This window comes from Gadus macrocephalus, chromosome 15 (assembly GCF_031168955.1).
Source record: "Gadus macrocephalus chromosome 15, ASM3116895v1".
Lineage (NCBI taxonomy): Eukaryota > Metazoa > Chordata > Actinopteri > Gadiformes > Gadidae > Gadus > Gadus macrocephalus.
In genome coordinates, this window is record NC_082396.1 from 21,559,890 (window position 1) to 21,577,469 (window position 17,580).

Genomic DNA, 17,580 nt, shown 5'->3' on the forward strand with positions numbered 1-17,580 from the left:
ATACCGGAGCAAATCCTATGTGTCAAAATGTCCCTCACATGATAGATGTGAAACAGGGTAGACAGGTTTTTTTTCTACAACTATTGAGTGATTTTCGTATTGAGAATTATCTCCTGTCCTCAAGGCCAAACATCATCTTATCACCAACTTCAGGTGAGGAGGTTCCTTGACAAAGTTATGAATTGTGTTAAGTTATTTAATCCGCAAAGGTGTCAAGTAAAGGTCCTTTTTATTGATTGCGGTTGATGAATTTCTGAATGGGACTGGACATTTAGGTCCCAAATTCTGTTTTGCCAAAAAGCAACCCCTTTTGATGGCACCTAAGTTGATTTTGGGTATCTTTGTCATAGTCCCCATGAACAATGGGTAACCCTTCCTTTTACAGTCCCCTAATTACTAGGTATTTACCCGGTACATACATGGTAAATCATAGTGTATTACTGGGTAATTACCACTGGTAATAAGAAGGTAAATACAGAGGTAGTTACCCAGCAAATACATGATAAATCATAGTGTATTACTGGGGAATTACCACTGGTAATAAGAAGGTAAATACAGAGGAATTATCCGGTAAATTATAGTGTATTACTGCGTAATTACCACTGGTAATAAGAAGGTAAATACAGAGGAATTACAGCTGATGTACCAAGTAAAACCTCCACTATTACCCATCAACTCAACTAAGTAGCGTGTAGTTGTAACTGTTTTAGGTTGGTAATAACTCCGATATTGTGTACTTCCTAGGAAATTAGGCAACCAATTCTTATAAACACCTATTATCCAAAGTTTTTGTTGTTAACAGCCCAAGTTTAATGATGTACTATCTAGAAATTAGCATAGTGCTTTCCAATAAAATACTTTTTCTTAGTTATTATTCGCAGCTACACCCATTTAGAAAGGGTTTATTCGATTTACCACTATGGAATTACTTACCTGGTAACAACCTCTGCATGAACAGTTTTCCTCTAGTGTTATGCTACATCTTCTTAAATACTGGGTACAAAGCCGTTTGTTTCCATGGTATTACCAGGTTCTTACCATATAATTTATAATAGATACATTCCATTATCCATGCAGTCAACACAAACTTGTACCATGTACGTTCTGCGACATTACCAAGTAAAACACGACAATTTACCCAGTAATTAAGCTGAAACTGTACTGTAAAAGGAAGCCTCGTTTGTTTCCATGGTATTACCAGGTTCTTACCATATAATTTGTAATACATTATTCCCTTTTCCATGCAGTCAACACAAACTTGTACCATGTACGTTCTGCGACGTTACCAAGTAAAACACGACAATTTACCCAGTAAGTAAGCTGAAACTGTACTGTAAAAGGAAGCCTTGTTTGTTTCCATGGTATTACCAGGCTCTTACCATATAAGTTGTAACTGGTTATTCCCTTTTCCATGCAATCAACACAAACCATATATGTTCTGCAACATCGTTCACCAGGAGTTAAGCACTTTAATTGTTGTTATAAAACCCCAAACCACTGTTGATGAAAGGCATATTAAAATTAAACAAAATCAAAGGCTTGTCTTTCAAACAATGCATATCTCACAAACAGGCACTGAACACTGAAGAAATCGGACAAAAAAAAGAGCCGTCCACATCAACTCAATTTAAATGTTACTGATGGTGTTTTCATAAAACACATGATATTGTTATGGCAAGTGACCACAAGGAAGACTGCTTCAACCTCTTCAATTTGAATAAGTGGTGAATGCCATGCAGCAATCTGCCTATGGGAGCATCTTTGTGGTCATTCGCACACCAATGAGTCCACTCGATGAATGAGAGATGACTCTTTAGTGTCTTCTCTGTGAGGTATCCCTGCAGTCTCCACATCTGGGATTTGAAGGCTGACCAAGACCTGACCAGGTACCTCCAAATCTCCCCTTCCATACTGTAATAAAGAATCAGAAGACAAGAAAATAAACATTAGGACTGTCAATTAATGAACATTTCTAGAACATGTAGAACTCAAAGATTATTTTGTTTATCAGTTAAAAAAGGATGCTGGTCCTCTGGCCATTGTGTTTGGTCATATTGAAAAGAGAAAAAGGCATAGCCATTAATACAGTTAATAGGACGGGAGGGGACAGGCTGTTGGCTCCGGTTAGCACTTTAGCATCGATCTAGCGGAGCTTCTGTCATTCAAATAACTCGGACATGTTGTTTAAAACCTATAACACCCAATTTATTAAAATATCCAGATTTAATCAGACTCTCTCCCATAAGTACAGTTAATAGGACGGGAAGAGACAGGCTCTGTTAGCCCCGGTTAGCGCGATGCTAAAGAGCAGCTCTACCGGAGCATGCCACCTCAACAGGTGCAAGTTAGCCTCCGGTTTGATATTCGCCGGATATTCAGTTTACCACCCATTCGGATTCATCAACATAAGTGCAATACATTACGGGCTTAGTATGTTGAGGACGGTTTAGGACACCGTATCGCGAAAATCACAAACACATGTTGGCGCCATCGATGTCTGTGCAACAACTAGTGTTGGCTCGTTCGTTCGCGAACCGGTTCGAATGACCGAGTCTTTAGGACGAACGAACTGAACCGGTTCGTCTCTCTCGTTCGTTCGGTCGTCTCGTTCACCATTCGATTCAACGGAAACTCGACTGAACGAACGAACGAGTTTCCGGTAGCACTAACTCCACTGTGTCTGACTGACTCAGCTGAGAACCGTGCAATGGCGTGCATTCCATGATGCCATTCACCGTTACCGGAAACAAGGCTGAATCGCGAACGATTCCTCCACGTTCAGTCGAGTGTCCGGTGAATCGATTCACCGGAAACTCGACTGAACTGGGAGGAGGCGTTCACGAATCGTATGTTCGTTCAGCCTGGTTTCCGGTAGCGGTAAATCGCATCATGGAATGGACCCCATTGCACGGTTCTCAGCTGAGTCAGTCAGACTCAGTGGAGTTAGTGCTACCGGAAACTCGACTGAACGAACGAACGATTCGCGAACGACACCTCGTGGCGAACTGAATCACGCGAACTGGGTCACGGAAACTAATCATTGAATCCACCAGTAGCAACAACGTCATTTACGTTCTGGCTGCTACCTGTTTTAGGGACCGTCAACAAGTTACACTCACCGACTGGTGGCAGAGACGTTACCATGGAATTGTTTCTGGAAATAAATCATATAAAATAACATAAAAATCACTAAAAAATACATTTTGTCACCTGATTGTAGTAGTAGTTGCCAATGGTGGGCTGCTACTTACTGCGGGTAACTTTGCTAATATATTGCATTATTGTTAAACGGGATGCAATTAATAATTTCAAATATAGTTTAGTCGATTTTTGTTGAATATTAAACTATTAACTGCATTATGATATTGCAATATATTTGTGTGATTAATTTCCTGAAACAATTCCATGGTAACGTCTCTGCCACCAGTCGGTGAGTGTAATTTGCTGACGGTCCCTAAAACAGGTAGCAGCCAGAACGTAAATGACGTTGTTGCACCGACATCGATGGCGCCAACATGTGTTTGTGATTTTTCGCGATACGGTGTCCTAAACCGTCCTCAACATACTAAGCCCGTAATGTATTGCACTTATGTTGATGAATCCGATTGGGTGGTAAACCGAATATCTGGCGAATATCAAACCGGAGGCTAACTTGCACCTGTTGAGGTGGCATGCTCCGGTAGAGCTGCTCTTTAGCATCGCGCTAACCGGGGCTAACAGAGCCTGTCTCTGCCCGTCCTATTAACTGTACTTATGGGAGAGAGCCCGATTAAATCCGGATATTTTAATAAATTGGGTGTTATAGGTTTTAAACAACATGTCCGAGTTATTTGAATGACAGAAGCTCCGCTAGCTCGATGCTAAAGGGCTAACCGGAGCTAACAGCCTGTCCCCTCCCGTCCTATTAACTGTATTTATGGCTATGCCTTTTTCTCTTTTCAATATGACCAAACACAATGGCCAGAGGACCAGCATCCTTTTTTAACTGATGAACAAAATAATCTTTGAGTTCTACATGTTCTAGAAATGTTCATTAATTGACAGTCCTAATGTTTATTTTCTTGTCTTCTGATTCTTTATTACAGTATGGAAGGGGAGATTTGGAGGTACCTGGTCAGGTCTTGGTCAGCCTTCAAATCCCAGATGTGGAGACTGCAGGGATACCTCACAGAGAAGACACTAAAGAGCCATCTCTCATTCATCAAGTGGACTCATTGGTTTGCGAATGACCACAAAGATGCTCCCATAGGCAGATTGCTGCATGACATTCACCACTTATTCAAATTGTAGAGGTTGAAGCAGTCTTCCTTGTGGTCACTTGCCATAACACTGTCATTTGTTTTATGAAAACACCATCAGTAACATTTAAATTGAATTGATGTGGAAGGCTCTCTTTTTTGTCCGATTTCTTCAGTGTTCAGTGCCTGTTTGTGAGATATGCATTGTTTGAAAGATAAACCTTTGATTTTGTTTAATTTTAATATGCCTTTCATCAACAGTGGTTTGGGGTTTTATAACAACAATTAAAGTGCTTAACTACTGGTGAACGATGTTGCAGAACATATATGGTTTGTGTTGATTGCTTGGAAAAGGGAATAACCAGTTACAACTTATATGGTAAGAGCCTGGTAATACCATGGAAACAAACAAGGCTTCCTTTTACAGTACAGTTTCAGCTTAATTACTGGGTAAATTGTCGTGTTTTACATGGTAACGTCGCAGAACGTACATGGTAAAAGTGTGTGTTGACTGCATGGAAAAGGGAATAATGTATTACAAATTATATGGTAAGAACCTGGTAATACCATGGAAACAAACGAGGCTTCCTTTTACAGTACAGTTTCAGCTTACTTACTGGGTAAATTGTCATGTTTTACTTGGTAACGTCGCAGAACGTACATGGTACATGTTTGTGTTGACTGCATGGATAATGGAATGTATCTATTATAAATTATATGGTAAGAATCTGGTAATACCATGGAAACAAACGGCTTCGTACCCAGTATTTAAGAAGATGTACCATGACACTAGAGGAAAACTGTTCCTGCAGAGGTTGTTCCCAGGTAAGTAATTCCATAGTGGTAAATCGAATAAACCCTTTTTTAAATGGGTGTAGCTATGAATGATGACTAAGAAAATGTATTTTATTGGAAAGTACTATGCTAATTTCTAGATAGTACATCATTAAATTTGGGCTGTTACCAACTTAAACCTTGGATAATAGTTGTTTCTAAGAATTGGTTGCCTAATTTCCTAGGAAGTACACAATATCGGAGTTATTACCAACCTAACAGTTACAACTACATGCTACTTAGTTGAGTTGATGGGTGATAGTGGAGGTTTTACTTGGTACATCAGCTGTAATTCCTCTGTATTTACCTTCTTATTACCAGTGGTAATTACGCAGTAATACACTATAATTTACTGGATAATTCCTCTGTATTTACCTTCTTATTACCAGTGGTAATTACCCAGTAATACACTAGGATTTACCATGTATTTACCGGGTAACTACCTCTGTATTTACCTTCTTATTACCAGCGGTAATTACCCAGTAATACACTATGATTTACCATGTATGTACCGGGTAAATACCTAGTAATTAGGGGACTGTAAAAGGAAGGGTTACCGAACAAGGTACATGTTGCAGGCCATGGCGGAGGTAAAAACCATTTCTCCCATTCTCTTATTTATTCCATAATGGTAAACTACCATCATAGACCTATTATCACTATCTTTTATATGTATTGATTATCCATAGTGGTAAATTAGACCTATACTTATCACTATCTGCCTTTAATGATTGCCCTCTACTAAGCAAATTCTGGCTGATTAAAAAATGTAAAAAACTTCGGTAAGGTAAGCGTTGCACCAACTCACACACAGGTTGTTCTGTAAAGATAGCCATGCCCTCTGAAAACATAACAACTATCTTTTAGTTCCTCCATCAGAGAACAGCGTGGTCCAAAATAATTGGCCAGCTCTGTCTGCGACACTCTTCATTAAGGGCTTCCAAGACTGTTATTTATGCCAATACTCTCCGATGTACACTGCTTCTGTTCTGAGGTCTGAAAGGCGGATGCATCGCAGCATATTGTGGGACGTTCAGTAGAAAAACAGACGTGTTTATGAGCCTATCCCTGGTCATGGCTTTGGGCTGTTTTGTTAGGATGTTCTCTTATGTTTAGACTTGTCCAATCAAACCTTGATGGAGTTGGTAAATGGTGACACTGACATTGCAAAAAGCAATAAACTCAAACATTGTTAACAATACCAAAAACCGGTGGTTCTGGTTAAATCAATTTTCATTGATTGAATTGTCTTTGTGCTATTGTTGGACTCATGATCTGGGTATGAATGTTCCTGATGTGAACTGGTCCAGGTAAAGAAGAACTACGAGGCCCTGCGCCAGCGGGAGGAGGAGGAGCGAATGACGGTGCAGAACTCGCCCCCCCGAGGAGGGGAGGAGGCACAGAGCGCCAGCAGGTGGGAGAAGGAGAGCCACGACACCACCCGAGAGCTGCTCAAGGTCAAAGACCGCCTCATCGAGATCGAGAGGAACGTAAGTTCAAAGTGTACCACTCACCATAAGTCACTTGTGAACCACCTAAAGGCTGTTATGCCCCTTTTCCACCGACATTACCAGCTCAACTTGCCTCGACTCGGCCCGCCTTTTTTTACGTTTCCATCGCCAAAATCTGGTACCTGGTACCTGGTGCTCTTTTACTCTCACCTCCGTTTAGGTTCCAAGAGAGCTGAACTGATACTTTTGTATGACGTAAATAGGCTGCTGGCCACTGATTGGCCAGAGTGATGCCACTGGCCGAATAACTGATGAGCGTGACGTCCAAGGCTGAAACCCGACACCCGGCATCTTTAAATAATAGCATCAGCGTTCAGTCAACAATAGTGATTGATTATTAAACGTGGCAGGATCAGCGCGCAAGTACACGCTGTGGACCGGGACAGAGGTGGTGACGCTCCTGTATGTTTATGTGTCGTTTGGTCGCGTATGTGTCACAGTTTCGCGCATGCATGCTAGGACTACCAGGGACCCGCCCACGTTGAAGAGGTACTTTCTAGATGGAAATATGAAGTGCCTGGAACCAAACCAAGTTGTGCCACGCTAAGTCTTGGCGAGTTCAGCTGGTACTGTCGCTGGAAAGGGGGCATTAGAGCAGCTACATACTAGGTTAAACCTTGTTCCACCTTAAGGCTATGAGGAATTACATGTTGGTCTCTAACATGAAGCACCTATAGGCTGTCTGAGGAGCTACATGCTAGTTTCATCTCTTTGAGCTTCACAAACAAACTTGTCATGGCTGCTCCTTGGAATGCATGCCTTCTATGAGGCTGTATTTGTGAGTCGCTGCTGTGTGTACAATCTTTTGCAATGCGTTTCCAATGCTCAAGTTATCTATTTGTAAATCCCCCTCTTTTGTTCCCAGAATGCGACACTGCAGGCTGAGAAGGCGGCGTTGAGGAGCCAGCTGAAGCAGTTGGACACCCAGAGCAGTAACCTTCAGGCTCAGATCGTTGCGGTGCAGAGGCAGACAGCCTCGCTACAGGAGAACAACACGGCGCTGCAGACACAGAACGCCAAGCTACAGGTAAGCTAGCAGCCGCTGCCTTCAGATGGCTCCATAACACGCATTCACTAAAGGCTAAAGGCTGCTACATACTGGCCCAACCGTTGGCCATCTGAAACGTTTGGGGAGACTCAGACAAGATCGGAATCAAATGTTCTCTGTGTGTTCAACTGTGTGGGAGCTTTTGGACCGCATGGCCGGTGTCTGGTCCGATCAACATGCAAAGTTTGAGAGCGTTGGCGTTTGAGGCGTCTGGCCTCTGATTGGTTTTGTGCTGCTAGCAGACAAACCGCGAATCAGCATGCTGTGTGTTAGGGGTGGACTAGTCTGGCTGAGCGGAAATGGACAGCGTCTATAGCACTAGTGTCGGATTCCACCGCTACTCCTCCCCTTCCTGTTGCTGGCTTTCCCGTATTGTGCTCCCCCTCAAACTCGGAAACTAGTCAGTATGGCGAGTTTTGAAGAGGACTTTGACGGCACTGTAAAGCTAGCATGTTTGGCTCTTTCCGTTGAAAATTGCAAAGAACTTCAAAAGATTTGCTTACAGCATTTGCTGAGGAAGAAAGATGTTCTTGTACTATTTCGGATAGACACCGCTACTGCTTCCCGGGGTTAGCCCCGTCCTAGATGATTGTGATTGGTTTGAAGAAATAAAAACAGGCCTGTCCAGTTTGCCCCCAGATAGACGGCTCTAAATAGCGTGACCATTCTAGACGCTGACCATTCAGACCATTCTACTTGCTGTAGTTTGGTCTGGCTTTGCGAGACTAGGGGCGGACTAGCGCCTGCATCTTGCACAAGTGCAGAACATACAAGCTACTGTGTAGTTGGCATTAATCTTTGCGGTGTCTTTCAAAGCAACTTTTCTGCCGAATGGGTCAGACGAGAGGCAACTGAGTGGTCGGATAAAGGCAGTTTGCCGTTGGTTTAAGTCCCTTTACAGATAAGCTAGCAGCCTTCAGACAGCACCATGACACGCATTCCCTGACTCAAAAAAAAAAATCTAAGTTTAATGTTCATATGAAAATAATGAAATTAGTCACTTAGGGACACTGTAGCGAATAAGACAGGATTCTAACAGGTAATGTAGCTGCAGCTGCAGATGCTACAGGTTCACAAGATTACACATCTGAACTTTGAACTAGAAGAATTGGTGAGCTTCAAAATCAAAGCATTGACCTGCTCCCTCCCATCGCAGGTGGAGAACTCCACCCTGGGCTCCCGGGGCGCGGCCCTCCTAGCCCAGAACTCCCAGCTGCAGGGGCAGCAGAGCAGCGTGGAGGGGGAGCGGGAGGGCGCACTGCGGGACAGGGAGGAGCTGCGCTGCGCTCACGAGCTACTGCTGCGGGACCACGACAAGCTGGCCGCGCTGCACGAGAGGCAGGCTGCCGAGTACGAGGCCCTGATCACCAAGCACGGGGCCCTGAAGGGCCACCACAAGGGCCTGGAGGCGCAGCACCGCGAGCTGGAGGACAGGTGTGTGTACATACGTAGCCGGTACACAGGCTCTATTTTTCTTATTTTGCCGATGGTTTCATTCCCATCATATTTTGTGAATTACCTTAATCGTATTGTATTTTTCTTTTCTTTTAAGGCCCTTTTTTTTTGTTTCTAAAATACAGAAAATATCATATAAGCTCTGCAGGCTCTGTGTAGGGTATGAATAGCAGGTTGGTGGTGGAAATGGCGAAACAATCCATTAGTGTTTCGGTTTTCTCTTTTTCATTTTCAAAAATCACCACAATGCAGGAAATTAAGGGTTCAGCGCTTAAACTTGTGCGACAGACGATCACAATCTCAATAGAAGCACAAAACTAGCCTGAAGCACAGCGAGCACAAGTACCGCTTTGTTCTTGTAGCGCAACCCACAAAAGAATAAGCACCATATTGTTTTAATGGAGTAAAGCTCAAGGAGCAGGGGTCTCATTTATAAAACTGTGCGTGGGATCGTTACTAAAAATGTGCGTACTGCCAGAAGCCAAGTTTTGCGTGCGCCAAAAAATATTCAGATTTATAAAACCCTGCGTACGCACACCGTACGCAATCTTTGCTTTATAAATCACAGTGCCTACAAGTGTGCGCAGCTGAATCAGCTTCACGTTCCGCCCTGTACACGCCCCTTTTTAACCATAAATGGTCAATGCAAATGACCTCATGAATTCGATCTGCATATAAAACAGACTCAGATGCAAGTATTATGTCTTGTCGGAAACAATGACAGAAGTACTGAGAAAAGCAAAAAAGCGAAATTGAAGAGTTGAAGTGGAGACACTTGTGGGTGAGATGAAGGCCCGAAAGGTAGTTTTGTTCGGCGGTCACGGGATTGGGATCGCCAACAACAAAAAGCAGAGTGAGTGGCAACATGTTGATGCAGCAGTGAACTCTGTCAGTAGCACGGAGCGCACAGTCCCAGAATAAAAAAAGACATAAAGTTACATATTTTTATGTAGCCTACCAATAAATCGTTATGGTCCCTAAATACCCTCTCCCTCCGAATCCTGCCATTTGCATGGTCCGCCAGAAGTGACATATGGTGCAGCATTACCACGGCGCTCACCTCTGCATTTATAGGGTTACGGTAATAAGACTGACCGAGAACACCTTGGATAATCAGTTTTAGAGCCCGACCGATATATCGGCAGGCCGATATTATCGGCCGATATTAGGCATTTTTCAAACTATTCGGTATCGGCATTTATAATGGCCAATAAATGAATATAAAAATAATAATAATAATTGTCCACCAGAGGACGCTCTAACGCCCCAAAGCCGCTGATGCAGCCAGAGTTAGGCAGAGTGAATGACGGAGATCGACGGAGATCATCGGTGTTGTTCATGTGTGCAAGTGTGTTCATGGTAAGTTGGCAGCTGTCACGAGACATACATTGCTTGAATAACAATTCAAAGAACATCCCCATCAATTCTCTAAAGACGATAAGCATGACTTAATTCATGACTACCATGTCCAGTTTTGCTGTTGTTACGTGTTAGCTGAGAGTGAAAAGGATTTAAAGGATAACTACAAATAACCAATGTTAGGGAAATGTGTTTGTTTTGTTGCGTGTTTCTGGATTTTTTTTTATATATATATGTCGGCCGATATATCGGCATATCGGATTTTTAAATCACAAAATATTCTTATCGGTATCGGCCTTAAATATAATATATATTCTTTATCGGTCGGGCTCTAGTTTGTAATCACCCACGTAAAATGTTCTTGAACATTTTTGAATGCCTGATTTGTCATGAAAAGCCTCAAGAGTAACGGACAACGATTGTGATGAGTGTGGCTTGGTTTTCCACACTTGGGATTTAATTGACATTTGATTATGTCTTTACAGTGTCACATAAAAATATTATGTTATTGACACATGTTGGACAGATGCTTTATTCCATGCAGTCGCGCCGTCAGTGGAAAGTATGGAGTGACGGGATTAAATATAGAGATTTTTTTTTTATTTATATTCTAAGGAGATGTTTCTGGAGTTATAACTGAGAAATAACGCAGTTGACTTAAATTATTCTGATTAGGATTTAACGCATGATACGGGTTGAAATTAAATTTATGAAGGGCGATGATCAAACATAATCGTTCTTCTCACTCTACAATTCTTCGGTCTGACTTCAGTTCACCACCACACCATCTGTTTCGCCAATTCTCCTTTTCCTCAAAAACCATGCGTACGCATGGGTCAGAGTTTGCTTAGGGCTGCGCACATTTTCCCGTCAAGTTGGTTTTTTATGAATCACAACCTTGGCGTGGAAAGTCACGTAAGCCAATTTCAGACCCGTTTTGTGCGTACGCAACGGTTATAAATGAGACCCCAGGACTGTACCAGCGCTGTATTCTTTCACACTTTTCCTATAGGACTGAAGTCTATTTTGGACGTCAAGATTGTAAATATAATTATGTGCAAACAGGCATTTGCTTCGGGCTTCAAACTACAATAAATGCCAAGACCCCCCAATTGACTTACAAAAATAATTAACCGTTTGAAATACAATATGAACTGCTAGCATTTCCTAACTTAGCATTTGATATCTGACGTCATTTGATATCGGCTGTTACCACTATGGATAGCGGTAAAGTGTGTGTGTGTGTGTGTGTGTGTGTGTGTGTGTGTGTGTGTGTGTGTGTGTGTGTGTGTGTGTGTGTGTGTGTGTGTGTGTGTGTGTGTGTGTGTGTGTGTGTGTGTGTGTGTGCAGGTATAAGCAGTATATGCAGCGTAAGGGGGAGCTGGAGGAGCTGGAGAAGACTCTGAAGGAGAAGCAGGAGAAGATGGCGTCGGAGAACCAGTCCCACCAGGACATGGCCAGCCAGTTCAAACTCCTCAAGGAGGAGAACGACAGGTAACCTGCCTTCAGTCCAACCCCCACTAAGGAAGGGAGGAATCAGTTTTGCTTGTTAAACTCATCAATACCATAGATTGATGTATAATGACTTCTTGAATGAGGTTTCTTGTGACAATACAAAAGAACAATGATACGTATCTATATATAACAGTATCTTGAAGGATTTGGCCGGTCTGTGATGATTTGAGTTTATGTTGAGTTGTAGATGCTGGTTCAACTCCCCTGCTCTTGCGCTTTTTCCGAAATTGGGCAGTTGGCCATCATTGAGATCCACTATATCCCCAATGATTGTTTAGCAGCTCCAATAGCTGTCTCATTGTTTGGTTCAACCCAGGTGAGGGCAAACAAACTCATTCACAGGTTTTTGAGTATGTGATTACAAACCATTGCACATACTCACGGTCTGCAGCAGAGCAGCATTTCAATAAGTCGTTGGTAAGTGTAGGAGGTTGCAGATTTAAACAAATTTGAATGTAACATTGACCTTCACTCCTTGACATTGACATTCACTCAGTTTCACTCTGATGCAACCGGCGGAGCAATAAAACCTCCACATTTAGATCTGCACTCCCCACCACTCCTGGAACCGTCACCTTATCGTGGTGGAGAGATTTGCGTGTCCCTGTGAACCTGAGAGCTGTGTTGTCTGGAGCCTTGTGCTCCTGGTAGGGTCTCTCATGGCAGAGTGGTCTCAGGTGAGGGGCCAGACTAAGAATGGTTCATAAAACTCCAATGAATAACGAAAAAAGAGGAGATGTGACCCGGCCCGGAGGAAGCCCGGGGCCCCCGTCTGGAGCCAGGCCCAGACGGAGGGCTCGATGGCGAGCGCCTGGTGGCCGGGTTTGCCACGGAGCCCGGTCGGGCACAGCCCGAACAAACTACGTGGCACCCCCCCTCTCTTCATCCCATGGGCCCACCACCTGTGGGAAGACCCGTTGGGGTCGGGTGCGCAGCCACATGGGTGGCAGCGAAGGTCAGGGGTCTCGACGGACCAGACCCGGGCGGCAGAAGCTGGCTCTGGGGACGTGGAACGTCACCTCGCTGTGGGGAAAGGAACCGGAGCTTGTGAGGGAGGTGGAGCGCTATCAGTTAGATCTGGTGGGGCTTACCTCCACGCACAGTCTCAGCTCTGGTACCGTACTCCTGGATAAGGGTTGGACTCTATTCTTCTCCGGAGCTGCCAAGGGCGTGAGGCGCCGGGCGGGTGTGGGGATACTCATAAATCCCCGGCTGAGCGCCGGGGTTGGAGTTTACCCCGGTAGACGAGAGGGTCGCCTCCCTGCGCCTAAGGGTTGTAGGGGGGAAAACTCTGACTGTTGTTTGTGCGTCTTAGAGCCCGACCGATATATCGGCAGGCCGATATTATCGGCCGATATTAGGCATTTTTCAAACTATTCGGTATCGGCATTATAATGGCCGATAAATTAATATATATTAAAAAAAAAGTTTGTCCACCAGAGGGCGCTCTAACGCCCCAAACCCGCTGATTCAGGCAGAGTGAATGACGGAGATCGACGGAGATCATCGGTGTTGTTCATAGCTGTGTTCGAAATCATTCCCTATCACGGATATAGTGCACTATATAGGGTGCTCGCCATTTTGCAGTGGTGTTCGAATTCTCAGTGGTTAATTTCATGCACTAAAATTTGAGTGTACATACGATGTTCCCTACTTGTTACTCCGTATACCACAATGCAATGCGGTAGTGTTCTTCCGGAGGAGAAGAAGAAGCTGAATAACCGCGAAAACTAATACATTTAATGATGGAGTCTCCGGCTTTCGTTTAGAGATGTCAACAATTTAATTGGGAGTTAACATAGAAAATGTAATATTCAAAATTAATAAAAAAAAACTTGATCAAGGAAATGTTGCATTCAACATCAATACAAGCTCCAGCTTTCCTCGGGATTGCCCGGTTTGTTTACATGATGTGGGAGCATCTGTCTGCGTCACACAAATACCCGGCGCATTTACTGACGCAAATGACGCTTAGAAATGTTCAGCGTAGTGTCCGAATTCTCGTTTGTTCGTTCCCTATATAGTGCACTATATCATAAACACTATATAGGGAATAGTGAGGGAGTGAATAGGGAATGATTTCCAACACAGCTCATGTGTGCAAGTGTGTTCATGGTAAGTTGGCAACTGTCACAAGACATACATTGCTTGCAGTGGCGATTTTAGCCTGAAATTTCTGGTGGGGCAAATTTATATGACGTCATATTACGTCAGAAAAATAGAGGTAGCTGATTATTATAACAGTAGGCCTACGTATATAGACCAGTCAGGTATATTATGGGCTGCATTTTGAGTGCCAGCAGGGAGCAGACATCCTATTTAAATACATTTCACATGCTTTAGCGCTCAGTACGACACAAAGATGTTGCCTATAATAATAATAATAATAATAATATTGCATTATATTTTAAACGCAAACGTTCCAAAGAATCTCAGAGCGCCAACATGGTACGCACTATAATATAGTGTAACGACCTCGCCGGTGACATAATCATGTCGAGTCATTAGTAGTTGAAGGTAGTTTTAATGAACCAAAAACCAGGTCACTGAAACCCGTAACGTTGTAACAACATTGTCAACATTGTCACCAACAGCTGAAAACCGGACCAAAACAAACCCCGGTTACCCCGGCAACCCCCAACACGGTCTCACTCGCGTGCAGGCCCCCACCCGTATTCTACGTAATTCTACATTACGTAGAATACGTAGATTACGCAGTTAACGTCTAGGGGCAAATTTGAAATTGCCCCTAGCCTCAATGTTAACTTTGGCCGGTGTGGTTCGCGCTCATTGGTGTTTCTATGGTAACGGTGGGGCAGCGTGGGTCTTTGCCCCTCCGGAAACAGGAAACGTAAATATAGACAACGTTCATTCAAGCAAGCACACAGGCAGTAGAACACACGAATCAAATTACTCCAAAACAAGGCTATAATGCTTGTGAGTCAAGTTTATTCACACAAATGTGTACGCTACTTTGTATATAAAAAAAAATATATAGTTTGCCACGAAGTAGGAATGGATTGCGCCTTCTGCTCAACAGCGCCATCTCGTGGGTCTGGTGGGGCACTGCCCCACCTGCCCCTAATGTAGAAACGCCACTGATTGCTTGAATAACAATTAAAAGAACATCCCCATCAATTCTCTAAAGTCGATAAGCATGACTTAATTCATGACTACCATGTCCAGTTTTGCTGTTGTTACGTGTTAGTTGAGAGTGAAAAGGATTTAAAGGATAACTACAAATAACCAATGTTAGGGAAATCTGTTTGTTTTGTTGCGCGTTTCTGGATTTTTTTTTTATATATATCGGCCGATATATCGGCATATCGGATTTTTTAATCACAAAATATTCGTATCGGTATCGGCCTTAAAAATCCTATATCGGTTGGGCTCTAGTGCGTATGCACCAAACAGCAGCTCAGAGTACTCAGCCTTCTTGGAGACCCTGAATGGAGTCCTGTATGGGGCTCCAGTAGGGGACTCCGTAGTTCTGCTGGGAGACTTCAACGCCCACGTGGGCAACGATGGAGACACCTGGAGAGGCGTGGTGGGGAGGAACGGCCTCCCTGATCTAAACCCGAGCGGTCGTTTGTTATTGGACTTCTGTGCTAGTCATGGATTATCCATAACAAACACCATGTTCGAACATAAGGGTGCTCATAAGTGTACCTGGTACCAGAGTACCCTAGGCCGAAGATCGATGATCGATTTCGTGATCGTGTCATCTGATCTGAGGCCGCATGTTTTGGACACTCGGGTAAAGAGAGGGGCGGAACTGTCAACCGACCACCATCTGGTTGTGAGTTGGATCAGGGAATGGGGGAAATTTCCGGATAGACCTGGTAAGCCCAAACGAGTAGTGCGGGTGAACTGGGAACGTCTGGAGGAGGCCCCCGTCCTCGGTATCTTCAACTCACACCTCCGGCGGAGCTTTTCTGGCATTCCTGTGGAGGTTGGGGGCATTGAGCCGGAGTGGGCGGTGTTCAAAGCCTCCATTGCTGAAGCTGCGGTGGCTAGCTGTGGCCTCAGGGTCTTAGGCTCCTCAAGGGGCGGTAACCCTCGGACACCGTGGTGGACTACGGTGGTCAGGGAAGCCGTCCGACTGAAGAAGGAGGCCTTCCGGGATATGATATCCTGGAGGACTCCTGACTCGGTTGCAGGGTACCGACAGGCTCGAAGGGCTGCAGCGGCTGCCGTGTCGGAGGCTAAGCAGCGGGTGTGGGAGAAGTTCGGAGAGGCCATGGAGAAGGACTTTCGGTCGGCACCAAAGTGTTTCTGGAAGACTATCCGGCACCTCAGGAGGGGGAAACGGGGAACCATCCAAGCTGTGTACAGTAAGGATGGGACTCTGTTGACCTCAACTGAGGAGGTCGTCGGACGTTGGAAGGAACACTTTGAGGAACTCCTGAATCCGAATAACACGCCCTCTATGTTGGAGGCAGAGCTCGAGGTTGATGGTGTTTCGTCGTCAATTTCCCTGGTGGAGGTCACTGAGGTAGTCAAACATCTCTGCAGTGGCAAAGCCCCAGGGATTGATGAGATCCAGCCAGAAATGCTAAAGGCTCTGGGTGTGGAGGGGCTGTCATGGTTGACACGCCTATTCAACATCGCGTGGGAGTCGGGTACAGTGCCAAAGGAGTGGCAAACCGGGGTGGTGGTTCCCCTGTTCAAAAAGGGGGACCAGAGAGTGTGTGCCAATTACCGGGGTATCACACTTCTCAGCCTCCCTGGTAAAGTCTACTCCAAGGTGCTGGAAAGGAGGGTTCGGCCGATCGTCGAACCTCAGATTGAAGAGGAACAATGCGGTTTTCGCCCCGGACGTGGAACTATGGACCAGCTCTTCACTCTCGCAAGGATCCTGGAGGGGGCCTGGGAGTATGCCCATCCGGTCTACATGTGTTTTGTGGATCTGGAGAAGGCGTATGACCGGGTCCCCCGGGAGAAACTGTGGGAGGTGCTGCGTGAGTATGGGGTAAGGGGGTCTATCCTCAGGGCCATCCAATCTTTGTACTCCCAAAGCGAGAGCTGTGTTCGTGTTCTCGGCAGCCAGTCAGTTTCGTTCTCAGTGGGTGCTGGTCTCCGCCAGGGCTGCGCCTTGTCACCAATCCTGTTTGTGATATACATGGACAGGATATCGAGGCGTAGTCGTGGTGGGGAGGGGTTGCAGTTCGGTGGTCTGAGGATCTCGTCACTGCTTTTTGCAGATGATGTGGTCCTCATTGGATCATCGGCCTGTGACCTTCAGCACTCACTGGATCGGCTGGCGGCCGAGTGTGAATCGGCTGGGATGAGGATCAGCACCGCTAAATCTGAGGCCATGACTCTTAGCAGGAAACCGGTGGATTGCTTACTCCGGGTAGGAAATGAGTCCTTAGCCCAAGTGAAGGAGTTCAAGTACCTCAGGGTCTTGTTCGCGAGTGAGGGTACTATGGAGCGTGAGATTGGCCGGAGAATCGGAGCAGCGGGGGCGGTATTGCGTTCGCTTTACCGCACCGTTGTAACGAAAAGAGAGCTGAGCCGCAAGGCAAAGCTCTCGATCTACCGGTCGATCTTCGTTCCTATCCTCACCTATGGTCATGATGGCTGGGTGATGACCGAAAGGACGAGATCGCGGGTACAA

General features: G+C 44.9%; 1 protein-coding gene and 1 long non-coding RNA gene across 14 annotated transcripts in view; both read left to right on the forward strand.

The window, feature by feature from the left end:
- ccdc88ab (coiled-coil domain containing 88Ab) overlaps window positions 1-17,580 on the forward strand; it is a 139,584-nt gene that overhangs the window by 107,494 nt on the left and 14,510 nt on the right. For all 13 annotated transcript variants that reach the window (XR_009529368.1, XM_060073538.1, XM_060073531.1 and 10 more), the window contains exons 22-25: window positions 6,383-6,562; window positions 7,449-7,610; window positions 8,788-9,065; window positions 11,796-11,939. Coding sequence is in view for 12 of the 13 variants with exons in the window: in XM_060073538.1 (XP_059929521.1) it covers window positions 6,383-6,562; window positions 7,449-7,610; window positions 8,788-9,065; window positions 11,796-11,939 (764 nt within the window). In the remaining variant the exon portion in view is untranslated. The remainder of the gene's footprint in view (window positions 1-6,382; window positions 6,563-7,448; window positions 7,611-8,787; window positions 9,066-11,795; window positions 11,940-17,580) is intronic.
- On the forward strand, window positions 1,905-4,370 carry LOC132473415 (uncharacterized). Its single transcript, XR_009529369.1, has 2 exons — window positions 1,905-3,573; window positions 4,086-4,370. It is a non-coding gene; the product is annotated as an uncharacterized LOC132473415 (long non-coding RNA).